This window comes from Mustelus asterias, chromosome 4 (genome assembly GCF_964213995.1).
Source record: "Mustelus asterias chromosome 4, sMusAst1.hap1.1, whole genome shotgun sequence".
Lineage (NCBI taxonomy): Eukaryota > Metazoa > Chordata > Chondrichthyes > Carcharhiniformes > Triakidae > Mustelus > Mustelus asterias.
Window position 1 is genome coordinate 56,038,397 of NC_135804.1, and position 27,752 is coordinate 56,066,148.

The window sequence follows — 27,752 nt, forward strand, 5'->3', positions numbered from 1 at the left end:
AGATTCCTCTGAGTGTTTGATAGTGATAATGTAGCTAGCCACACTTTGTGTGAGAGACTGGAAGAGCTGAGCAAAACACTCGTAAGTCTGCTCTCACTGCTGGGGTTCTTCAGGCTAGACCACTTTATCTTCTTTAGATTATTTTAACATAATAATATGCTGCTCCTGGCACTTCTAATTAAACAGGCTGTGACGGGCATTCAGTGTTGAACTGGAGACCAGCTCCACTGGCAGTTTGATGGATGCTTTCCAGGATTGTAGATTTGAGTCACACGAGAGTTAACCTGCACCTGCTTTTCCCAGTGACTGAAGGTTACGTTTTTCTTCATCTAGTTCAAGATTCATTATTTTGCACTGGGTCTGTACACAGGACCTTGCTCAAATTGAGGCTCACTCCCAGCCATTACATATTAGATTGGTGATGCTCTGCATGATGGATCACCTATGCCCAGCAGGTACGCTCTTTGGAACTCATTAGGCTAAGAGTCATCAGTGTCTGAGACTGTGCACTGATTCTGTTGGATGCACTGCACTCTCAAGCCCACTGAGGGGAGATAATGTACAAGTTAGCCATCATAGTGACATTTAAAGAAGAGGTGGTCAATTAGAGAATATGTATTCTACAAACACATCTTGAAAGATTGGAATAAACTGTTTCCTCTTTACTGCTATCAACATTTTATGAAGGTAAATCCCAGGAATTACTAGGAACTTAAATAATTCACCATTCACTGAACAGAGTTTCCAACGATTCCTTAGTCTGATTAACTTGTTAGTTTAAATTTAATGTCTTTTCTCACATTTTACACATACAGCGATAACATGAATTGCATTGAAATTGATCATCTTGTCACTTGCTTGTGGGACTTATGTGCTGAAAATGAAAGCAATTTCCATTCCGCCCCCATCCACCCTTCCCCATGCATCCCTGTGTTTATTTGCTTTATTTTTCTCGTCCTCAAATTGTCTTCCTTGTACATAATTCTTACTACAATTCTGTAATTTGATCCCACTCTTGTTCCTATATTCCCTTTCTGTAGTTCTTTCTATTGTTTTTGCTATTTCTAACAGTCTTTTTCTCATTTACATTCCGCATGAGTTATCTCCTGCCTTTCTTCATTTAACTATATCAACATATTCTTCTATTCCTTTCAGCCTCATATACTTATCTAGTTTGTCCTTAAATACTATTCACCTCAACAACTCTGTGGTAATGAGTACCACATGCTCATCTCTCTCTGCCTAAATACATTTCTCCTGAATTCCCTATTAGATTTATTGATCATGATCTTATATTACTAACCACTAGATTTTGTCTCCACCAAATAGAATAGAATCATCTTCTCTTTGTTCGTCCTGTCAAACTAATTTTTAAAAATCTCTTATCATACCACATTGCCTTCTACATTCTAAAGAAAAAAGCCCCGTCTGTTCAATTTTATTCACACTCACACCTGTGTGCTCTTGCAATTTAGCATTGTCTCATGATCTCCCATTTTCATTTTCATTTGCATGCTCTTTATCGCTACTTCTAGTACGTTTAGCTCTCTGACTAAGCTAGTCTCAAAAAATAATAATGAAGCATATAGAAATAAAGTGAAACCAATGTAATCTGAAATATTTACAGGTGAAATTTACATTTGAAGAATACCTTTGCGCTCCCATCTTATGTTATTAGCAATGAGATTGGGCAAGAAAGTTGTGGCCATGATGAAGAACCTCCATGTTTGTCTAGAAAGTTCTTTTATTGCCCACCTATACCTCCTGCATTGTTTGCTGATGGCACGCTTTCCTGCCAAGTGAACACTTGCCCGTGCACGCCGCCTGCACTTCAAATTTTAATTGGAATTGCATGGAAATCGGTTAAAAGCAAGACAGGAGAAGCGCTGCTCATTTCCAGTTTCACTGTCGGGAATGGCATGTCACAGTTAAAATTATTCCCCAAGCTGCTGTTCCAAAAACCTACTCTAAGCCCGGAATTCTCCAGCCATTCATGCCCTGCCACCTCTGCCAGCGAGAATGGAGAATTTGGTGCTTAGCCAAATCTCCATTCACTGCAGCAGGACTAGAAAATCCCAGCTGTGTGAGGTCAGAGAATGCAGCCCTAACAATCGCTAGGTGAAACCAAGATTTGGAAGCAATAAAAGGAGCTGGGCTGACTCAAAGAATAATGTCCTCAGCCTGATTGCTCTTTATTGCTTTGAGAAAACCATTTAGTTCATTGGGTGTAATAGATTGAATTATTGGGACTTCCAGCTGAGTGGGAGGTAGCTGGGAAACAACAGCTTTTCAGTTCTGTATTCAGTTTCTGACATTTGTAACTCCATCCTGAACCCAGAAGCCAAGATAAAAAGAGCTTTCTGCTTCATTATTTATAACAGGCAGCAAAGCAGCTTAGAGCGCTCACGCAGATATGATTATTCTGTAAATCCTTCATCTGCGCAGAGGTCAGGTTACCAGTGATCACACTTTTAAAGCCCACACATCTGGTAACAGGGACCCAGCAGAAGAGAGCAGAGAGGAAAGGACTTTTGAGTTCTTTTCATGAGAGCCATTTATCCAATTCCAGACAAGACTTTAGCTTTGATTGGGTTCAGTCACACTGGCAAGAGGGCTCAGGTGTTGTGGTTGAAAATTATTCAATGACAGGAAAGATTGAATTTTCAGGCCCTTATGAGGCTTGACACTCAGTGGGTAACAACAGAGCAAATCTCTCCTGGAATGTTGACTGCATGCAAGCACCAATGGTAGTCAACTGAGGATCTGGAAAATTGTGATGAAGATGAAATTATTTAATCCTCAAAGTTTTTTGAAAGAATGAAATAGAATTTTAACCTACTGTTGGGTAAAGAGATCCCAAGCAAAACTGAAACAAGCTGTCAGCTGTAGCTCAGTTGGTAGCATTGTTGACTCTGAGTCAGAAGGCTCTGGGTTCAAGCCCAGGTTACCAGTGATCATACACTAAAGCACATACATCTGGTAACAGGGACTAGAGTACGTAACCTAGGTTGATACTGGTGCTGCAGTCGGAACTGCTGACTTTCAGACCAGATGTTAAACCAGCCTTTATCTGTTATCTCAGATCGATTCAAAAGATCCAACGACAGTATCTGATGAAAAGTAGGGGAGTTTTCCCTGGTGAATATTTATCTCTCGACTAATGACCTGGATTTTCACTGAGTCAGGATGACTTGGGAGTTGTTTAAAAATGACAAAATTTCCGATTCCGTTACAGGATGTCTGATTTTCACGAATGACATGAAAAGGTATGGGTTGGTTCCTGTCAAAAGCCTGCACCTGGCATTCTTGACCTGTCTGGCCCCATTGTGGGGATAAGCATGTTCTACTCCTCTGCAATTTTCATTAAGTCGGGCCAGGTTATTAAAGAACTGTGGTTCACAGCCCTCAGAAGAGTCATGATTCCTAGATTGCATGAGGGAATCTTTTAAATTATAAGTCTAAAGAGCCTTTCTAATGTGCCCTATGCCAAGCTATGGCCCCCACCAACCTCCATGGCCCTTCATGGCTCCATGCCAAGATCTGTTTTTCCTTCCACCCTTATGGCCCTCATTCTCCTGTTGCCAAGCTCTGCCTTTCTACTGACCTCCTGTGGTCCCACATGCCCACTATACTAAACTCCACACTTCCACCCACCCCAATGGCCCTTCATGCCCACTATGCCAATGTATGGCACCTGCATGGTTCTATACATGTGTAGTGGGTCAGTGATCCCTATAGTGACAGTTGGATGTGTAACAAAAAACTTTTAATTCAATCATAACATTCGACTATGTGAAAGAATCATAACATTTGTTTGCACAACATTAAGTGGTTTCAAGGATTTTTGGGTATATTTTACTGATACTTTAAAGGGTCTGGATGATTGACATTTCTATTGATTTCTGTGAACATTTTCACATAGTAGAAAGTTAGGAATAAATTATTTCTAAAGCCTTTTTTACACATTCTACTGTCACTATAGAGTTCATTGGTTCTATGCAGGGTGCGGTTAGTCAAGGGATATTGAAGGACATGTGAGGTGGGTGGAGGGGTAGAGCTTGACATAGGGGGCATGAGGGACCATAAAGGTGAATACTATGAACAGATTTTATTCCCTTACCTAAGGAAAGATATATTGGCACTGGAGGCAGTCCAGGGAAGGTTCACAAGGTTGATCCCGAGTATGGAGAGGTTGTCTTATTAGGAGAGATTGATTAGATTGGGCCTGTACTTGTTGGAGTTTAGAAAAATGAAAGGTGACCTTATTGAGACAATAGACATTCTTGGAGGCTTGACACAGTAAATACTGAGAGGATGTTTCCCCTCATGGGAGAGTCTAGGACCAGTGGACATAGTTTCAAAATAAAGCATGCTAATTTAAGACTTTAGGAATTTCTTCTCTCAGAGGATTGAGAGTCTTTGGAACTCTTTACCATGGAGAGCTTTGGGGGCAGAGTCCTTGTGAATATTTAAGGCTGAGATAGATAGATTTTTGATCGATATGGGAATCAAGGCAGGGAAGGGCTGGAAAGTGGACGTGAGGAATGTTGGATCAGCTATGGTCCTTTTGAACAGCGGAACAGACTTGATGGGCCGAATAGCCTACTTCTGCCCCAAGTCATATAGCCTAATGAGATAGGTGGGGGAGCATGAGGTGGCATGGATCAGATATGAGGAGTGTTTGGAATGTGAGGGGATGTTAGGGGTGAGGGCTGGAAGAAATTTGTATTTTTAATTTTAACTGGGACGAAGTTCCACTGCACAGATGCAGGAGTTTTAAACAGTCCACCTCAGTTTCCGACCACCCCTGTGGCTGCCTCCAAACTTTTTCCTGGGTCAGCTGGCCTGACTCAAACTCACACCCATCCTCTGGGAATGAAGACCCTAACTTTTAAAACTTTGTCCTGAGGCGGGTCGGCCAAGTCTGGAACATTTTGCGACTTCCTCCACTGTCTTAAGGATGGAAATCCAGGCTAAGATCACTAAGAAGTTTAACAACACCAGGTTAAAGTCCAACAGGTTTATTTGGTAGCAAAAGCCACACAAGCCACACATCACCTCACAGAGCCTCGAAAGCTTGTGTGGCTTTTGCTACCAAATAAACCTGTTGGACTTTAACCTGGTGTTGTTAAACTTCTTACTGTGTTTACCCCAGTCCAACGCCGGCATCTCCACATCATAAGATCACTAAAACAGAGTATCACATTGTTGTTTGTTTTGTGTGCTCACTTATCTAAAAACCATGTGCCAAATGTATCTGTGTGGAGATTGTGCCACTGATCAATACAGTAAGCTAAACTCTTCCTGGTTTCCCTGTCTGAAACTCCTGATGCACATTATACAAAATACATACATACAGGGTCACAGCAGGTCCTGTCTATTGTGTCTCAGGAAACCATCAGCAGTTTGACATCCTGCCTATTTCCTATCAGTAGCACTATCCAATAAACAGCTTGAAATGGTTTATTACATTTAACGCACTATAAATGCATGTGGTTGTTGAATCCCCATCTAAGTTAATTTGTTTGGAGGAAGAGAAGGACCAAAGATCAGACTGTGTCATAACAAATAGGATCAGTCCCTTCAGGGATGATCTACCATTCAATAAGATCATGAGTGATCTTCTACTACAAATCTATCTCTCCATACTATCCCATATGCTTCTGAACACTAACATTTCCCAGTATCTTACCAGTTAAGAAAACTCTGTTCTCCTATTTTTCTGATGAAAGTGGATAACTTCATATTTCTCCACATTATTTTCCCTTTTCCATGTTTATGCCCAATCATTTAAACTGTCTAAATTATTTTGCAACTTCCTTGCATCCTTCTCACAGTTTACTTTCCCATCCAACTTTATATCACCAGGAAGCTTGGATATATTACACTTGTCCTTTCATATAAGTCATTGATATAGTTTGCGAATAGCTGAGCTGAGGCCCAAATACTGCTCCTTGCAATGTCCCACTTTGCCAAAGTAGTGGATCTAGATATCTCTGGCAGTTTATACCATGACAGCAACAAGGACCTTGGATACAGTGCAGTAAAACGTTCAGTGACCGGGTCGGGGTCAGTGAATACAACTTTAAGTGCCACATTCCACTAATTTTCCCACTAGCCTCACACACTGCCCAAAACACACATCCCAATCATTCTCTTAATAACAATCTCTATCAATCATGAATCATACCAAACATTTACACCTTCATAAGAACCTCATATGCTTAGCACAGTTGTAAGTCTCACACCTGTATCACACAGCTTGCAGACACTTCCAGTTATACAACCATGGCAGCCACATCACCCTAACATGTTCATTGACAAATTTCTCTTTATCTTGCAGAACAAAGTGGTTCATAATCAGAGGCAGTAAGATATATTTGGTTGGGGATAGGTGTGGCTGCATCTCCTTACCCCAGTGAGGGAGATGTGTTCACCAACATTGGAGTGGCTATTGCTGAGGCCATGCAGGGCTGAAGCCATCAAAGATGATGCTCTTCTCATACCTAATTGTCTTTCTCACATCCCACTCCCCATTCATCCTACAATTCCTTCTGACTTACAAGCTCAGATGTGTAAGCAGGCAGCTCTTGCTCACCCACCTCCCTTCACCACAATCATACTCTTGTGACTTCCTCCTTTCAGATATCCAAGAATTGCAACATGGCCAAGCAGAGGTGGAAAGCAGAAGAAGAAAAAACACTGCAATTTGCTCTCACACTCAGTCACTGACATTTTAATGGATAACTTAATGGTGGAATCACCAGGCAAGAGTGACCTGCACCTAGAAAGGGGGCAAGGATAGCGTAGGTGTCAGTTCCCAGATGATAGTATTGAATATGAGTTCTGTAACAGAGACCTCTGATGAGAATTTAATACGGTAGACTACAGAATTGGGTATTGGGTGTGTTAAATGAAATACATGATACATTGTAGGCTTGCTAGAAAACCTGTGATCAATGCCAAGTAGTACAGAAGAGTCTGGTTCCAACTTGGCACAGGGTTTTGGAGCTTGAGACCAAACTTTACAAGATGGAATTAATAGCCAACTGTGTTAGCACATTTGTGCACTCAATCATGATGTATCATATAATGGCTGATATCTCAGCTTCCATTTCAGCACAAGCAGAAGCCACTCAATATCTGAGTGCAGCAGTAGAATCTCAGCCTTCTGTAACGCAATTTCAGCTTGCTTTCAACCCAGACTGTTCTCATGCAAGCTCTGCTTGCTGTGACACATGCTAAGACGATTGCTACCATGGCTGTGGATACCAGTGTTCAAGGGGCTTGCAGGGTGTCACAGAAATTCAGCAATCTATCCTTTACAGATTACTAGGATTGCTGATATACCACACAGGGTAATGGCGGTAGCTCCATGGAGAACAAATGTACTCAGCCATATGCAATCTCCCTCACTGAAAGACAATGGGTGGGATTCTCCCAAAAAAATTCTAAGTGCCGAATTTGCGTAAAAACTGGAGTAAATCCTAGTGGTTTTTTCAGAGGGATTTTCAAAATGAATCTCCCACACTCTGTGCACTGCAGACTGCACAAGTGTGAATCCCATTAGAAATCAGTGGGCAGGGTCTATTCCTGCTGGAGAGGCTGGCAGCATAGCGCTGAATGGGCCAGTGGACATACATTGATCTCTCATAGAGATCAGCGCATGTACAGTAGCGCTGCACTGTCGGCCACCTGATCGCTGGCCAGCCTGATTGCTGGCCAACCTCACGACCCTGCATTGCTGGCCCTCCGATCTCCACACCCCCCGATCACTGGCCTCCCAGGTGAGCTCGAACCTCCTGGACAACTGCGATCTCCCCCCACAACCCCCTGCAATTCCAATCTCTCGATCTCACCTCCTACCGCTAGCCCCGATCCCAACAACTACCCCGATGGCCAGCCCTGATCGCTGGCCTCCCTCTCTCTGTCAACAAGCCTGAATGCAGAGTGGCAGTAGGACCTCCCCCACCCCACCAAGCTCCACCTGAGGCCCCACCCCTATTAGGTGTCACCCACTCTGCCCCCTCCCCCTTGGCAGTGCCCGATGCTGGGTGGGCAGTGTCAAAGTGCCCCCTTGGGCATTGCCACTTTGCCCCTTGGTCAGTGCCAGGGGGTCAGGCTTGCACTGCCAAGCTGACAATGCCCAGGGGCACCGCCCTTGCCCCCAACCTCCTGCGGGAGCTCCATGGCCCCCGTTCATTTCAGCGGGATCGGGCTGCCAGCTCTCCGGGGAGCTGTTATAACCCCGCTGGAGTGAAACACTCCTGGCAAGGGTGTGGGGGGGGGGGGGGGGGGGGGGGGGGGTGGGGGGGGTGAAGGCTAGCGGGCACAGAGACATCAGTCCCGGGCCCACTAATTATATTAAAATGGCCATTAGCATAATGTATGCAGCTCCACACAGATTTCTGGCACGAAGCTGATGGCGACCAAAATCTGGCCGGAGACACAGAGGCCATGGCACCCAGCGGGAGCCCGCTAAACGGCCTCCGCTTGATTCTCCTGGGAGAATCACCCCCAACATATTTCTACCAGCCATGCTGGAACTACTGGGTAGCACTGTGTTGGAGTACTAGGACAGGTAAAGGCACACAGAAGACAACTATTAAAGGAATATACAAGGATGATTAGTCCACTTCTGTATGCAATATTTATAAATTTGTTTTTTAATATTTATTTTTTGACAGACTTTGCATTGGGACCAAGAGGATGTTGTGATGGCCAATGATAGAGAGAAGGGAAAGTGTGTAGGACTATTCATGAATGAGGAATTTGGGTTTTGTTTACTAGTGCTGCAGTCAGATGAGTCATTCAAGAGCAGATCAGCCAGAAGAAAAAAGCATTTCTACAATCCAGCCAGTAGAAATCAGTAAGCAACTAATCCAAAAATAGCTGATGATCCGTTCAAATAGCATTGGGGGGGGTTCCTTCCTGGTGCTAAAAGTGTGTTTGGCTGTGTGGGTTAAAAGAGAGCATTAGCTGGAATATTGATCCAGAAATGGCCTCACTGGCATCAGATCAGTATCGCATCGATTGACATCTTGATCTGGCTGCTCTACATATTTCCACTGCATGTGCCCTAATGTCCTCACCAAATTAGTATTCAACGAAGCTCGCACCAGAAGTATGTGTACGTGTTGTAGGTGCTATTTTGGATCCAAAGCAGCACTCAGAGTGCAAAAGCATTGGGTCTAAAGGGCGCTCCATGATCGTTCAGGATATCCATAAATACCCCTCAGTCTTAGTTTTCTCCTCACCCACTTCTAGAACAACTGATAACATTGGTGGGGAACTGATGCAGAGCCCAATTGGCAAATAAATCCAAAAAGACACGTGACAAGTAGTACGATTGGAAAAAATCACTGAAGTCTAGAAACTCCATAGGGAATCTCTTCATCTCCTGCAATATTTTCAGCTGGACACTAGAGAAACCCAGAGAAGTGACTGTTTTGGAGCCATTACTCCAGTAGCTCTGCCTATCTCCCATCGTGGTCTGCACAAAATCTATCTGCCTTCCTCAGACATTCCAGTACCACAGAACCTTCTCCGCGTTGCCAGATTTATCATTGTCCCCTGACCTTCTGTTATTCTGCTGTTATCATTCATATCTCATCCTGACCCATCTCACATAACAGACTACTATGTAAAGTTAAAGCACATGGGATTGCAGGTAATGTCTTGAGATGGATAGAAAGCTGGTTATCCGATTGGAAGCATAGAGTTGGCATAAATGAGTCTTTTTCTGATTAGAGTAAGAAGTCTCACAATACCAGGTTAAAGTCCAATAGGTTTATTTGGAATCACGAGCTTTGGAGTGCTGCTCCTTCCTCAGGCTGATTTCTGAATGGCAGGCAGCGACTAGTGGAGTACTACAGGGATCTGTACTAGGGCCCCAACCTGTCACATTATATATTAATGATTTGGGAATTAAATGTATTATCTCCAAATTTGCAAATGAGACAAAGTTGGGTGGGAAGGTGAGCTGTGACAAGGATGTAGAACGCTTCAGTGTGATTCAGACAGGCTGAGTGAGTGGGCAGAAGCATGGCAGATGCCGTATAATGTGGATAAATGTGAGGTTATCCACTTTGGTAGCAATAATAGGAAGACAGATTATTACTTGAATCAGTGTAAATTGAGAGAGGGTGATACTCAGCGAGACCTTGGTGTCCTTGTGCATCAGTTGCTGAAAGTAAGCCACAGGTACAGCAGACAGTAAAGAAAACAAATTGTATGTTGGCCTTGATAGCAAGATGATTTGAGTATAGGGATAGGGATGTTTTACTGCAATTGTATAGGGTGCTGGTGAGAGCACACCTGGAATATTGTGTGCAATTTTGGTGTCCTTATCTGAGGAAGGATGTCCTTGCTTTAGAGGGAGTACAACAAAGGTTTACCAGGCTGATTCCTGAGATGGCAGGTCGGTCATATGAGGACAGACTGAGTCGGTTAAGCTTATATTCACTGGAGTTTAGAAAAGTGAGAGGGGATCTCATAGAAACTTATAAAATTCTAACAGGGTTAGACAGGGTAGATTCAGAAAGGATGTTTCCGATGATGGGGGAGTCTAGAACTAGGGGTCATAGTTTGAATATTGAATTTGATGATCAGCCATGATCATAATGAATGGCGGAGCAGACCCAAAGGGCCGAACGGCCTGCTCCTACCTCTAGTTTCTATGTTTCAATTCTTGATTAATTATTATCTCCTTATGCCTTCTACCGTCATTCCTTTTGTCAATTCATCTCTCCTTCCTTCCACTTTATCACAGATCTTCTCTCTTATTCTTCCCCTTTCTCATTGTTTTTGTACTTACTTAAAATCTACTACATCTCTGAACATCTTTAAAAGATCATCTACTTGAAATGTTAGGTCCATTTCACTCTCCACATATGTTGCTTGGCCTGTTGAGTATCAAATTTCCAGTACCTGCAGTATTTTGCTTTTGATGTTACCAGGCCCTTTGGTTCTAACAGGGCTATTTCAAGCATCTTGTCCAGCTGCCATCTGAACAGCCTTTGTTGGCAAAGTACAACTGGAGGAGCACTTTAGAGTGGGGTCAGGTTAAAATTGCATGTTAAACACCCTTGTGATAAACTGACTTCTTCATTTTCATTGTCATTTTGGTTCTGTCATCATCCTTGGCTGATTTCCGTCCTCATTGCAGATTCGGAAAGGATGAACAGACACACAGGCCAGAATTAAGTTTCATGCGAGTCAAAATAGACAAGGGAAATAATGAGTTATCAAGTTCCTCAACACACTTGCCTTGAGTTTACAGCAACTACACTGCAAAGTGCAAAATGTGAAGAGGGAGATGGAGATCTGCTTAAGACTGCAGCTGGTTGGAAGTGTCCCTGATTGTGAAAGAAAGGCTTACCATCACTCATTGTGAAATTGGGAAGACTTAACTTGCCCACAACATCCCACCCCATTTGTAACTGAAATGTGTTCCTTGCCCTTGCTTATCTTTACATGTATAATTGAGACACACCAGAGAACCTTGGGCTTTAGTGAGTCTTCCTCGTCAAAAGTATATGGGTCACAAACATAAAAAAAAGCATGAGTCAGTGGTTTTATGGTCACACACATGTTTATATATGCAAAGTTGAACAGGCCTACTGTCCTTCTTTCACATACGGTTAAACAGGGGAAGGATCTGAATGCACGCACAGTGAAATAGTCGCAGCTCCTTACACATACAAACACACACAGGCTGAATTTGCACACGATCAGCTTCTAACAGCGATTTTGTGCTGGTTGGCCAATTAACTGCCAACCAGCAGTTGAGAGAGGCAGGAAGAGGGCAGATGCCAGGACAAATGTAGGTGGGGCGGGGGATTAAAAGGAGCTTCCTGAAGCCTGATAATCGTGGATCTGCTGTGGGGAGGTGTTGACAGAGTTGAAACCCTGAGCCTCCACCAGCTCCTCAAGAGACTGTGACATGCCTTCACCAATGTGCACTCTCATCTGCTTCAGAACAGTTACGTGTTAACGCTTAATGCATATGTGCCTGCAGCTGCATTGGTGCACAGTGCAGAGGAAGAATGTGACACAGGTGCATCTGAGCGCAGGTCATCCTCTGATGTCAAGAGATCTGCAATCTAAAGGATGTGCAACTGAGGGAGGGCGTATATATGTTTCAAACATGCATTCTGGTAGCCAGGGGGAAGCGCCAAGGCATAGCACTCGTAAGCGGAAATTTAAGTCACTATGATCACAAACGAATCATTTCTCATTGACACATGTGTAATGATGTATTTATATCTCACACTTCATTATTAAAATGTGAGATCATGTGAAATGGCCTTAGAGTGCTTCATGAAATTGTTAGGGAGGAGGCCTGGAATCATGTGTAGTACATAGACTAGGCTAAAAAGTTTATTTCAGAGGGAGGGGCATGTGTGGAGGGTGACAGGAGAATCTCAGAACAAAAAGCAAGAAGGTGGCAATCTGCTTGAGATTATTTGGACTCCTGGATTTGGAATCCTTTTGGAATGTCCTCTGAATCAAAGCCTCCCTGGTTCCCATAACCTTCCTCAATTCTGCATCTTGCTTCTAACCCTGGGACAGATCAGATGTCTTCTCAAAATCAGCACTGTGTCCTTTGGAACAACATCACTGAATTCATCCTCCTTGAAAGAGCCAGATTGTGTAGGGCACAGCAGACTTCTACAATCAGGGAGACATATTTTGGAGGATATTGCAGTGATCCGCTTGAATGATTCAGGCATCATTTTGAGCAAGCCTATTGTCCTTTCAATGATTGCCCTTGTGAAGGCATGACCACGATTATTGCTCTCATCAGCAGGAGTCCTTGGGCACCTGGACAGTGTCAGTTTTTAGTGAATAGATTTGTCCTCCAACTGGTGCAATGAACAATCTTAACACCTAGGGGTCACACAGGAAGTAGACATCATGGCAGATTCCAGGATATCTGGCACAAAAGCACAAACCTGCTTGTGGTCACACACAACAGCTTAGAGAGTGGAATCCCTTTCTTGATAGGCACATGTGTGCAGTCAATGCCTCCCTAAATTCTCGGAAATCCTGCTATTGCAGCAAAACCTCTGGTTCGCTCTGCCTCACTGGTTTGGTCTGTCTTGAACTGTATTAAGGTGTTCACTCTTTGGAACAGAGCATCTGTAAACAACTTGACACAGCTGTACTCAGCAGATTGCAAAACACTGCAGAGATCTCCCACTGACCCTAGGGATGATCCTGAGGCATAAAAGTTCAGGGCTACTATCGCCTTCAGGGTCAGTGGCATTGGACGGCTATCTACAACAGTTTCAGGCTATCTCAGGGCTGACCATGTTGGAGATAGAGGTGACTGTTTCCCTGGGGAGGCAGAGGCTTCTTTGATACTGACCTGTCATGTCCAGGTAGCATGATCGCTGCCTGTACACTCCACCAGCTGGGTATCGGTGCTTTCTCATGATCCTTCTTCCTTGCAATACCTGCTGGCCCTCCACACCTTCTGACTTTTTCTTGGTCCTGAGAGAAGGCTCTAAGATGGTGTTTGCAAGTAAATAGTCTCCTAATGGTGTGCCTCAGGGATCAGTGTTGGGACCACAATTGTTTACGATTTACATAGATGATTTGGAGCTGGGGACCAAGTGTAGTGTGTCAAAATTCGCAGATGACACTAAGATGGGTGGAAAAGCAAAGTGTGCAGAGGACGCTGAAAGTCTGCAAAGGGATATAGATAGTCTAAGTGAGTGGGCGAGGGTCTGGCAGATGGAGTACAATGTTAGTAAATGTGAGGTCATCCATTTTGGTAGGAATAACAGCAAAATGGACTGTTATTTAAATGGTAAAAAATTGCAGCATGGTGCTGTGCAGAGGGACCTGGATGTCCTTGTGCAGGAATCTCAAGGAGTTGGTTGGCAGGTGCAGCAGGTAATTAAGAAGGCAAATGGAATTTTGTCCTTCATTGCCAGAGGGATGGAGTTTAAAAACAGCGAGATTATGTTGCAGCTGTATAAGGTGCTGGTGAGGCCACACCTGGAGTACTGTGTACAGTTTTGGTCTCCTTACTTGAGAAAGGATATACTGGCACTGGAGGGGGTGCAGAGGAGATTCACTAGGTTGATTCCGGAGTTGAGAGGGTTGGCTTATGAGGAGAGACTGAGTAGACTGGGGCTATACTCATTGGAATTCAGAAGAATGAGGGGAGATCTTATAGAAATTTATACGATTATGAAGGGAATAGATAAGATAGAAGCAGGGAAGTTGTTTCCACTGGCGGGTGAAACTAGAACTAGGGGGCATAGCCTCAAAATAAGGAGAAGCAGATTTAGGACTGAGTTGAGGAGGAACTTCTTCACACAAAGGGTTGTGAATCTGTGGAATTCTCTGCCAAGTGAAGCAGTTGAGGCTACCTCATTGAATGTTTTTAAGGCAAGGATAGATACATTTTTGAACAGTAAAAGAATTAAGGGTTATGGTGAGTGGGCGGGTAAGTGGAGCTGAGTCCACAAAAGGATCAGCCATGATCTTATTGAATGGCGGAGCAGGCTCGAGGGGCCAGATGGCCTACTCCTGCTCCTAGTTCTTATGTTCTTATATCGCTTCTTACCCTCACCTCCTCTTCTGAGGAGGTCCCTCCAGCTGAGCACACAATCCCCATCATGCTTGAACAGGTTTCAGCCCTGTTTGCAAAGATTTAATCCTCCTAGGGCGGCTCGGTGGCACAGTGGTTAGCACTGCTGCCTCACAGCGCCCGGGACCCGGATTCGATTCCCAGCTTGGATCACTGTCTGTGTGGAGTTTACACGGTCTCCCCATGTCTGCGTGGGTTTCCTCCGGGCGTTCTGGTTTCCTCCCACAATCCAAAAAATATGCTGGTTAGGTGGATTGGCCATGCTAAATTCTCCCTCAGTGTACCCTAATAGGCGCCGGAATGTGGTGACTAGGGGATTTTCACAGTAACTTCATTGCAGTGTTAATGTAAGCCTACTTGTGACTAATAAATAAAAACTTTAAAACAATAATTATCTAAATGAACAAAAATATTCCATAAATGATCTATAACCCACATGCTACCAATTCACTTCAAAACTGCTAACTCCTCACCTTTCTAAAATCTTATGGGTTTTTTATCTTCTGAAAAGAGGTTTAACAAAGAGAGCAAGAAACAAAAAGAGAAATGAAGCCTCTCAGGAGAGTGACAAAGCAGCTGAGCATCCTTCCCCCTACACTCCCACCCGAGAATGGCAGCTGAAGTAGAGGTGCTGCTGCCTGTGCAGTCAGCAGAGAAGATTTGTATCTTTGCAGCCATGCTGCCTGTCTGCTAGAAGGTCTCACCAAGTTTGAAAGAATTACATGAACATTCAAAAACATAATCAATTTGCCTCCCACTGAATTATTAACCTCCCTCTCTCCCCGCCCCCAACACCACCACCACCATCACCCATCACCCATATATCTCTTAAATCCCTGAGCGATCCAAAATCTGTCTTTCCCAGTCTTAAAATTCATTCAATTATGGGGCATCCACCAAATGCCAATAGCCTTCCTGATTGCATGCTGCTCCTGTATGCTACTTTCTATGTTCCTTGTACAAACACATCCAAGTCTCTTTGGACATCAAGGCTTACATGTTTTACACCTTTAAAAAAATCTGCTTTTCTATTCTTCTGACTAAAATGAATACCTGAACACTTCCCGTCACTAGCTCCATTAATATGATCTTGCTACCTACTCACTTTACTTGTCTATATCTCTCTGCAGTCTCTCTGTGTCTGCCCCACAGCTTACTGCCCCACCTAGCTTGGTATCATCAGCAAAGTTCTGTTTCTTCATCCACTCCAGGGCTTCAGCACAAAGATCAAGTCTGGCGTTCCAGTGCAGTACTGTGGGAATGCTGCACTGTCAAAGTTGCGATCTTTCAGGTGAGACATTAAATTGAGGCCCCAGCTGCCTGCTTGGGTGGATGTAAAAGATCTTTTGGCACTATTTTGAAGAAGAGCAGGGTAGTTATCCTTTCTGCCTTAGCCAATATTTAACCCCCAATCAACTTCACAAAAACAGATTATCAAGTCATTATCACATTGCTGTTTGTGGGAGTTTGTTGTGTACAAATTGGCTGCCACTTTTTCTAAATTACAACAGTGACTACATTTCAAAAATACTTTATTGGCTATAAAGCCATTTAAGATGCCTGGTGGTCATGGAAAGCACTAAATAAATGCAAGTCTTTTTAATATCCATTTCCTTTTAAAACACTGAAGCAAAGTACTTGTTAAATATCCTGCCGATCCTCTACTAGCTCATTGGGGGCGATTTTCCCACTTTGCCCTGTTTGGCAGGAACTGCACCAGTCCGGGAAAATAGTTTGGGGGCCTAAAAATCGGTTTCGTACCCAGCACCAAAGAGGTTGCAATTTTCCTGGCCCCTTTCTAATGGTGCGAACCGGATAGCATATTTAAAGTAGCATTAAATATGCATAGCCTGTTCAACTCCCAGCACACGGAATCTTCCGGTCTTCAGGCACAGCTCGATAATGGCAAGAGCCAGTACTGGTCTTCATTAGCAGAGACTGGGCGCAAATGATCAGGCTGGGGAGTTGGGAGGGCATTGAAGCCCCCGGATGGTCGGGGGTATGTGGCCGGACAGGGCCCATCTGGCACACTGGTGGTGCCCACCAGACACCCTGGCAGTGGTCAATGGACACCCTAGCAGTGGCCACCGGACATGCCGGTGGTGGCAGTTGGGCACCCCAGTGGTGCCAGTTGAGCACTGTCAGTATGCTGGGCAGTGCCAAGGGGATGGAGCCTGAGTCAGGGCTATGCAGAGGAGCTATGACGGGGAGGGCGATGTAGGGAGGGGTCATGCAGGGTGGATCATGATCATAAAGTGTGTCACGATGGCGACGCATGTTGGGAAAGACAAGAGTGTGGGACAATTGCGATGTGGAGCATGCCTGAGAGACCAGTGCAGATCATTTCATTATTCTCGCCATTATGGCTCTTTGTTTTCTTCGGGGAAAATTCCACTGATTATCTTCTCCTCTCAGGGATTCCCCCATGATACTTAGATGGAACAATTGTGAATGGTGCCCAGTATGTGTTGCTTAGAAGTAACACCTCATTTATGGGTTTGTTGCTAATGTATTGTTAAATTCCAGCAAACACCTGAAAAATACACTGGTTAAGTTCTGTAGCATTGTCATCAATCAATTATGACTTTCTATTTGAAGCAGAGACAGAGATCAGATTAAATTACTGAATGCTGGTTAGCACTTTTAACACACAAGCTGTTGCTAATTACCTGATCTCTAACCCCATAACATACCAGGGCTTCTCAATTCTTTCGCTTCTGAGGCCCCCCAGCCATGTCATAGAAATTCTATAAACCCCCTGTAATTCAACAATTTTTTCTGTATAAACATTAGTCAAAGATTACAAAAATGACCATTGCTTGTGCTTATGTATTTCATACTTGGTAACTTAATGCCTCTCTAATTTAGTGAGTTCCAAAGATTCAGTGGACAGCACTTGTACATAAATTACTCATGGTATATCTCACAAATAAAACTAAAATTCAAGCAGCTGCCTTTGCACTTCCTTAGTTTTGCAAGGTTAATGGTAGCTTTGTTTTATTACTCACACCTCTCCCTCTTTGATGTTCTTCAGCTGTTATGGTTAAACTTGAGGAAGGAAGTTCTGCATCATGGCTGTGTGGGTTTTGTTGTTTTGAAGCTGATGGTTGAATTAAACATTTACACATGTCTGGTATTTACTGTGTGTGTTTACAATGGTTTTTCTTGTTCTTTGCAATTCATTTTCTCCTGCTTAAATAACTCTTTTACATCTTAGGGAAACAGAGAATTGATTTGTTAAAGGCAAACCATGTTTAACCAACTTGATTGAGTTTTTTGGGTAACAATGGATTGATGAGGGCATTCATGTGGTGTATATGGACTTCCAAAAGGCATTTGATACAGTGCCAAATAATAGGCTTGTCAGTGAAGTCAAAGGCCACAGAATAAATGGGCAGTGGCAACATGGATATGAAATTGGCTGAAGGACATTAAACATAGTGGTGAATGATTATTTCTCAGGCTGGAGGAAGATAGGCAATAGAGTTCCCTAGGTATTGCTACCAGGACCACTACTTTTCCTGATACATATTAATGGCTTGGCTTTGGATGTGAAGGGCACTAATTCAAAATTTGACATAGGTGAAATGGTCAGCCACTGGTAGACAAAATTTAATGCAGAAAAGAGCAAAGTAATACATTATGGTAGGAAGAAAGAGGAGGAACAGTATAATCTAAAGGGTACAATTCTAAAGACGGTGCAGAAACAGAGAGAAATAGGGCACATGTGCATAAATAATTTAAGGTTTAGGGCAGGTTGTGAAAGTGGTTAAATAAACATACAGGTTAAATAGAGGCATTGAGTATAAAAGTACAGAAGTCATGATGAATCTGTTTTAAATACTGATTTAGGCACAAAAGAGTATTGTGCCCAATTCTGGGCACTATATTTTAGGAAGAATGTGAAATCTTTAGAGAGAGTGAAGAAAAGATTTGCCAGAACGGTTTCAGGGATGAGGGACTTCAGCTAAGTGGATAGATTGGAGAAACTGGGATTGCTCTCCTTAGGCAGGAAGGTTGAGAGGAGATTCAATAAGTCTAGACAGGATAAACCATTTCCATTGGCAGAAGGATCAAGAACTAGATGACACAGATTTAAGGAGATTAGCAAAAGAAGCAAAGGCGACATAAGGAAAATCTTTTCTATGTAGTGAGTGGCTATGATCTAGTTTTGGCTTTCAAAAGGGAATTATTTGAAGTAAATACTTATCATAGAATCCCTACAGTGCAGAAGGGGGCCATTCGGCCCATCGGATCCACACCAACCACAATCCCACCTAGGCCCTATCACCATAACCCCATGCATTTACCCTAGCTAGTCCCCCTTAAAGGAAAAAAAAACTGCAGAAGATGCAGGGAAAGGCCAGGGGAATGGGTCTTGGTGGACTGCTCTCAACAGGCCGAATGGCCTCCTTCTGTGCTGTAACCATTTTACAATACTATATAACGAGTGAATGTGTTCACTTCTATGCATTCAGTATATGTTAAGCATTAGGAATGGACATTAAAGCTATCCTTGCCTGCATTCAAAATATTAAAATATATATATATATATGCATTAAGTAAATCCCTATCTCTGTAACTTCTTCCAGCCCCAAACTCCAAGAAACATCTACACTGCTCTAATTCTGGCCTTTTCAGCATCCTTAATTTTAATCACTCCATCATTGGTGTTTTCAACGCTTAGGCCCCAAGATCTAGAAATCCTTCCCTAAATCTATCTGCCTCTATAGCTCTCTTTCCTTTTTTAAGGCACTTAAGATAAAATCTATCTCTTTAACAAAGCTTTTGGAAATCTGCACTAAAATCTCCTTATATGGCTTGGTGTTAAATTTAGTTTTATAATGTTCCTGTAAAGTACAATGGATTTTTATTATGTTAAAGGAGACATATAAATACAAGTTGCTATTGTCAGTTATTCCCCATATGTTGTCTCACTCAGCATTAGTTTTTTTTAACAATTCCTTTTGTCTTGAAGACAAATAGACATTTCCAACAATTGTGGCCTACCTTAACAAACAGGGCACCCTTGTCTGCCAGCGAATCATCTCCTTTCCCATTAGGATAACACTTAAATTCAACATCTAAAATTGGGTAACGGCTTGCAAAAAATAGCCCACTGTTCAAAAACTTGAAGCTGCAGCAGCTGTGCCAAGCATACCTCCCCACATCATATAGTATATATTGAAAGTAGGGATTTAATTGCGCTTTCAACTTCTCTGCTGCACGCTTGTCAAACACCTCCTGGAGGCAGAGGAAGTCCAGGTTGGCAGGGAAGAAAGCTGAAAGCTCATGGTCAAATGTGTCACCCAGGTGCCTCCTTTTTTTTAGTGAAGCCTTCTTCATGACCGAGGCCTTGTAGACAAATTTGTTACTGGGGGCACCACTGCTATCCATTGAACCATCGGCAATCCTGAACTTGATCAGAGATTCTCTAGAAGTAGTGTTGCTATCTAAACTGAAACCATCCCCTTCTCTCTGTTTATGGTTGGGGGTCTGGCATTTTTCATCTTCAGTTTCATTTTCCCCCAGCTGCTCCGTAGGCTCGGTTATGGTGACCTGCACACCAGAGGTGTCTACCTCCTTGCTGGAAAATTGAGCTGCCTCATCACCACTGATGCGAACAATGCAGGAATTGCTATCCCCGTCATTCTGCTCCCATCCATGCTTGGATTCCTTGCCATCCTCACTGCAGTTGCCAATAAAGTTATCTCCTTTACAATCCATGGACGAAGTTCTTCTGATGCCTGCGCTGATTGCGTGGTTGACATTCTCGCCAACTTGGGGGCACGCCAGGCTGCTCCAACTTGCTGCACTTATGGATGTGTTGGTTGGGGAATCAATGTAAATCTTAATTTGAGGCCGGCTGGCCCCGTTTCGGATTCTTTTGCCGACTTCCCAGGATCTAATCTGGGTGTTGGAGAGGTTGGTGAAACGGGCCAAGGAATCCGGCAACAGGCAGACATTAGCTGTGGCAAAGCAGAAGCTCCTTCCACCTGCTGCTTTCCAATAGCTAGGCCCCGTTGCCACGCCAGCTTCAGATTTCTCCTCATATTTTGAGTAAACATACGGCCTCCGGGCAGATTGGAGAGGGGCCCAGATCACAAAGCCTATCAATGCAAATGGCAGAGAAGCAATCAACAATGCCAGGCAGATGGGAATGATAATGGTAAGACAGAGTGCTCGTAGGTAACATGGATCATCTCCTCTTTGATGTTTCTCATAGGTGGTAGGCAGAAAGGACACCAAAAGCCGGTCTGTCAACCAATAGCAGGGAAATATAAGTGCCCAGGCCAGGGAGTGAAGAGTTTGCAAGAAGGAGTTTGGAAAAGCAGATGCGTACAAAACCATGGCAACAGAATGATGGCTGCAGTTTACAAACTCCTACATCATGTCAGAGTCATCACTGAATTGGAAAAGTTGACAGGTATCTCAGATGACTCTAGATTCAATCACCTAGGAGATAATTTCACCATTTTCTTTTTAAGGGAAGCGAAGACCTACAAGGATCAGTGTTTAATAAGCTGCTTCTCAAAAATTCGAGACTATACAGGTCTGGTCTGTGCAGATCCATTCAAAGCCCATTGGAAATAGTTCAGCTTAATACATCTTTTCACAGAACGGCAGCAGGAAATCACCTACAGGAAGAGCAAAATAAAAATTATTATCAATAGCATGAACTGAAATCTGTATTGTGCTGATGAGGGTGTACACTGTGGGGTCTGGATTTGTTACTATTTGTTAAAACATGCAAATTAACCACGGGTCCAGGTGCACATAAATGCACTGAGTACACACTTTCCCATTCTCCAGAGGTCTAGAGATAAGAAAAGTTGCATTTAACCAGTCCTCCAGTAGTGTGTTCTAATATATAGGCAACATATTTTAGAATGTAAAATACGTTTTAAAAGTATATTAAATTATTAATACTGTTCGCCCTTTGGGAACACCATGACAGAATCAAAGAATTTCAGATCATGGATAGCAGCATCACACAGGGAACAAGGGTATTCAACACCTTTGTTTCCCCAAAAACCAGTATTGCATCAATTCTTCTGACTTTTTGCTGCAGGTTTCTGCAGATCAGACAGGTAAAATTACAATCACTTCGAATCTTTCACTGCCATATTTGAGATAGGAGAACACCAGCCATCAACAATCGCCTGAGCCACTGCTCTCAAATGGAATTTATTCACCAAAACTTACTTGTGGTTTTAACCGGGACAACTTGCTTCAGACCAAATTACAACCTTGTCCAAAACACATACAGAAAAACTGAATTCCTGCATTGACAACAAGGCAGCGTTTGACTGAGTGTGGCATTAAGGAGCCCTAGCAAAATTGAGGTCAATGGAAATCAGGGAGAAACTCTCCATTGGTTGGAGTCATATTTGATATGGAGGAAGATGCTATGATTGTTGTAAGACCAATCATCTCAACCCTAGAATATGAGTTTCTCAGGGCAGTGTCCTAGGCCCAACCATTTTCAGCTGTTTCCTCATAAGGTCAGAAGTGGAGATGGCCACTGATGATTGTACATTGTTTGATTCCACTTGCAACTCATTAGATACTAAACCAGTCAATGTTGCACAGAGCAAGGCTTGCACAATCTTCAGGCTTATGTTTTTATGTGACAAGTAATCAAGTGTGATGCAAGTAGCAAATAATAATTGTCTACAAAAAGGCAGAATCTAAGCATCTCTCCTTGATATTTGACGGATTTACCATCGATGACTCCCCCACAATCTACTTGCTGGGGTTATCATTGACCAATAACTTAATCTGACACATAAATACTGCAGGTCAGAGGCTGGATATTCTGTCATAACTCAACCCCAGACTCCCCTTAGCTTGCCCAAAATCTACAAGGTACAAGTCAAGAGTGTGGTGGAATACCTTCCACTTGTCTGGATGAGTGTAGTTTCAACAAAACTCAAAATATAACACCCAGGCCAAAGCAACCCACTTGATTAGTACCACCACCATAATCGTATAGTGATTGCAGTACCATCTACAGAGTGCACTGCAGCAAATTGCCACTTTCCAAATCCCTGACCTCTATTGCTTAGAAAAGCAAAGGCAGCAGGTACATGGGAACACCACCACCTGAAATTTTCCACCACATCACACACCAGCCTGATTTGGAACTATATCACTGCTCCTTCACTGTCACTGGGACAAATCCTGGAGCTCTCTCCCCCACAGCACTGCGAGTGTAAATTCATCAGATGTTTCAAGAGGACAGTTCACCACCACCTTTTCAATAGGAATTAGGCGTATCCTTACTGCAACATCCATATATCAAGAATGAATACATAAATACGGGAAGTTCACTATCAACAGCCATCTGAAACTTGAGCATGAACACCATCCAGTGACATGATTACTTCATCCACTAACAACCCTACAGAACCATAAAATGGTTACAGCACAGAAGGAGGCCATTCAGCCTGTTGTGTTGTGCCACTGTCTGTAAGAGATATTTAGCTAGCCTCATCTTTTTCATGCAGTCCTGCAAATGTTTTCCCTTCAGATATGTAACCAATTCCCTTCTGAAAGCCAGGACTGAACCTGCCACTATCACACTCTCAGACAGTCCATTCCAGATTATAACCACTCACTGTGTAAAATGCTTTTTTTCCTGTTTTGATCTTTTGTAAATTGCCTTAAATCAGTATAGTTTAGTTCTCAACCTTTCTGTCAATGGGAACAGCTTTTCCCTATCGACTCTGTCTCGTCCACTCATGATTTGAAACACATTCATAAAATCTTTTTTCAACATTCTACATAGGTAGAGCAGTCTCAACATGTTTTTATTATTACTTGGTGCGCTGCAAACTTCTATCAATCACTAATCAATTCTTGTGACTTACATGAAGTGTCAGTTATTCAACATTCAATTATGCAGATTACCATCCTAATGGCTCACTGAACTCTTAATTACACCATGCCCTGAGGCCAAAGCTCAGGCATGACCCTGTTACGAGCTGGGTGGCCTGACACTGCTGACTAGTGCAGTGTTTGGCAGGAGGCATTATTAGCTTCTATCCACAGACCTGCGCAGCACTTGTAACTCAATCAAATTGTGCTAACAACCCTTTTTTTAATATACAAAATCAATATCGGGAAGAGTTTGTGGAGAGTCAAGGAGTCATAGAGGTTTACAGCATGGAAACATTGGGCTCTTCAGCCCAACTTGTCCATGCCACCCAGTTTTTATCACTAAGCTTGTCCCAATTGCCCATGTTTGGACATATCCCTCTATACCCATCTTACCCCTGTAACTGTCTAAATGCTTTTTAAAAGACAAAATTGTACCCGCCTCTACTACTACCTCTGGCAGCTTATTCCAGACACCATCCTCTGTGTGAAAAAATTGCCCCCGTACCATTTTGTATCACTTCCTGCTCACTTTAAACCTACGCTCTCTAGTTTTAGACTCCCCTACCTTTGGGAAAAGATGTTGACTATCTACTTTATCTATGCCCCTCATTATTTTATAGACCTCTATACGATCACCCCTAAGCCTCTTACGCTCCAAGGAAAAAGTCCCAGTCTAGCAAGCCTCTCCTTATAAAGTTAAGGTTTATTTATTACTCACAAGTAGGCTTACATTAACACTGCAATGAAGTTACTGTGAAAATCCCCTGGTCGTCACACTCCAGGTACACCGAGGGAGAATTTAGCATGGCCAATGCACCTAACCAGCATGTCTTTCAGACTGTGGGAGGAAACTGGAGAACTTGGAGGAAACCCACGGAGACACGGGGAGAACATGCAAATTCCACACAGACAGTGACCCAAGCCAGGATTTGAACCCGGGTCCCTTGCACTGTGAGGTAGCAGTGCTAACCACTGTGCCACCCCAATAACTCAAACCATCAAGGCCCGGTAGCATCCTAGTAAATCTTTCCTGCACTCTTTCTAGTTTAATAATATCCTTTCTATAATAAGAACTGTACACAGTATTTTCTTAATACTGTTGTGTCCTCCATAAATGCAAACACACAGGCTGTAGTTTGACAGCTGCATGGTTTGGGACAGTTTCATTATTGATTCTGTACTCTGGTTCATTACTGCAACATTTATATAGAACATAGAACATTACAGCGCAGTACAGGCCCTTCGGCCCTCGATGTTGCGCCGACCAGTGAAACCAATCTAAAGCCCATCTAACCTACACTATTCCAATATCATCCATATGTTTATCCAATGACCATTTAAATGCCCTTAATGTTGGCGAGTCCACTACTGTTGCAGGCAGGCATTCCACACCCTTACTACTCTCTGAGTGAAGAACCTACCTCTGACATCTGTCCTATATCTATCACCCCTCAATTTAAAGCTATGTCTCCTTGTGCTAGTTATCACCATCCGAGGAAATACTTCATCAAATACTTTCCCTTCATCAAAAGATCAGAAGTGGGACATTCACGAATGACTCCTTGTCTCTTCCACTGATTCCAAAACTTAGTCAAATATATTTATTCTAAATAATGAGTGTTGCTGTGTGGCTGTTCTCTCAATACTATACCTTATACAATATTAGCAGTACACACAAGATCTCACTGTTGGAGTAGGCGAAATCTACCAGCTTGTGGTATCCAGGATAAGTGACAACAATCAATCTGGCCACTCTTCAAACTGGCTGTACACTTTAAAAATCAAGTTTTAAAATTCTTATCCTTGATTTCAAATCACTCTATGGCTTCACCACACCCATCTCTTCAACCCTACAATTCCTCCAAGATCTCTGTGCTTCTCCAATTCTGGCCATTTGCACATGCCTAATTTCCTTCCCTCTAAGATTGAAGGAGCTGCCTAGGCCCTGAGGATTGTTATTGTTGTTGATACTCTCTCTCCATTACTTATGGTTAGGGGCTATGAGCAGAGCTCTGAAGATGGAGGGGTCATTGTGAAAGTATACCATAAAAGTGTAAAATCACTGGCTCTCTCTGCCCTGCTATTATATTTCCTGAAAGCCTATTGTTACATGCACAATTGGAGTCATAACCACTTTATGTTCGCACATCAATCAGCACAGTTAAAAGGCAAACATTACAAGGGTAAAGATCCTGCAGCATCCATTCCGGTTCACACTGGAATTATCTATTTGGAAACTGTGTAATTCCAGAATTTCCATCCATCAAAGTTAATATATGAAAATTACATTTCGGGAAATCATTCAAAAAAAAATTTCCTGAGTAGCAAATCTGACGTGCTGAAAGTGAACGACATTGGATTTGTAACTTTATAAACAATCAGTTCCCACTGAAAGCTAACTAGACAAATCATCCAATGTATTTTGCTGTTACTGCTGACCAAAAATCACAAATAAAAGAATCAAACAAAATGAACAGTGACATAGGAGGCTGCTGTAAGCCGAACATCCAAGAATGAATAGGAAATAGGATTTCCACTATTAGCAAACCCAATATTGATCACCAAAGGCTATATTGAGTGTATTGCATAACCAGTTTATTTGTCTGTTATTGTGTTGGTGGTGGTAGGAGAAGGATTGAGCCTCTGTTTATATCCAACCAATCGATCTGTTATTGGAGGTGAGTCAAGATTCAGTTTCAGGCCATTATACTATTATACTTCCAACCAGTGCTTTGGGTCTCTTGAATTGAAACAGATGAAATCTAGCCCTCAGAGAAAATTCACAGTACAAATTTCTAAACATAACATCATGTGGGACTATTGAGGTGCTGTTACTGTGGCGAAATGGAATTTCACATTTTCAGGAGGTCAGTATTTTAACACGATCCCCTTTCCAGATTTACAGAGGTGTGGATGTGTTCTGAATATACAGAGAACTGAGGCCTTTAATTATTCTAGAGTTTAGTTCACATTAGATTTATTCCAAAATAGGCTTGAGATTCAAGTCTTTAAACAGTTGAATGTCAGCATGTGATTGTACACTATTAATGGAATCATGGAAAAAAAACTGTCAACTTCTTTATTTTAATACGTCTTCAATACCTGGGGATTATGTTCAGTAGTTATAGTAAGGAATGTGTCAGCTGTACAGGCCAAAGATGTGCAGGTTAGGTGGATTGGCCATGCTAAATTGCCCCTCGGTATCCCAAAAAATGTAGGTTAGGGGATTAGCAGGGTAAATCCATGGGGTTATAGGGATTGGGCCTGGGTAAAATGCTCTGTCGAAGAGGTGGTGCAGATTCGATGGGCCAAATGGCTTCTTTCTACACTGGAGGGATTCTATGATTCTATTCTATGATTCTACAGTAATTGCTAATTGGTAGTTTTTTTTTGGTTGGCTTTAAAACAATCAATAAAGGAACATATTCTGGGCATTGAGCATTTGGCTTTCAAGTGTTGTCAGTCTTAGCTTTGAGACGTCACTTAACAGTTCCACCATCACACAATATACTGTGCTAAGCTGTCAGCAAATGCAGCTCAGCACATAATATCCCTGGTGTCCAGATTATCTCTAATTCATAATATCACAGCTGTATTTGCAGCATCACTGAAACCAGCCACTTTCTCCAGAAATAGCCATGCAATGATTTTTAAATAAGAAGAAAGGATTCAACGTTATTAATCCTTAAAAAACTAAAGTGGAATTGATGCTCCAGGAACTCAGATTGTAGAAACTTGTGGTCACAGAGCACAGTACTGATATGCACAAGTTTGCTTTCACAGCAATACAAACTGGAGGTGGGCCAACCATTCCAGGGAGAAGCTATGTGAGAAAGCAGTCTCACACCTCTTGAGTTTGATGCTGTGTGGGATGTAATTCCAGTCAAACATCAACAAATTGCAATCGTATGTCTCCTTTAACATAGTAAAACATCCCAAGACACTTCACAGGAGTGTAATGAGGTAGGTTTTTTTACGCAGATCTACATAAGGAGATAGTAGGAGGCGGCAATGGTATAGCGGTGATGTCACAGGACTAGTAATCCAGAAGCCTGGACTAATGCTTCAGGGACACAGGTTTAAATCCCATCACAGTAGTTGGTGGAATTTAAATTCCAATAATAAATGTGGAATTAAAAGCTAGTCTAATGGGGGCCACAAAACCATTGCCAATGTCGTAAAAAAAATCCCATCTACCTTACTAATGCTATGCTCTTGAGGAAAAGCAATCTGCCATAGTTACTAGTCTATGTACTCCAGACCT

At 42.7% G+C, this 27,752-nt stretch overlaps 1 protein-coding gene across 1 annotated transcript in view; it reads right to left on the bottom strand.

Annotated features, from left to right (window-relative positions):
* smpd3 (sphingomyelin phosphodiesterase 3) overlaps window positions 1–20,984 on the bottom strand; it is a 66,417-nt gene extending 45,433 nt beyond the window's left edge. The window contains exon 1 of the mRNA XM_078210284.1: window positions 19,616–20,984. Coding sequence (XP_078066410.1) covers window positions 19,616–20,956 — 1,341 coding nt within the window. The 5' untranslated portion in view covers window positions 20,957–20,984. The remainder of the gene's footprint in view (window positions 1–19,615) is intronic.
* Between the last annotated feature and the right edge of the window lie 6,768 nt (window positions 20,985–27,752).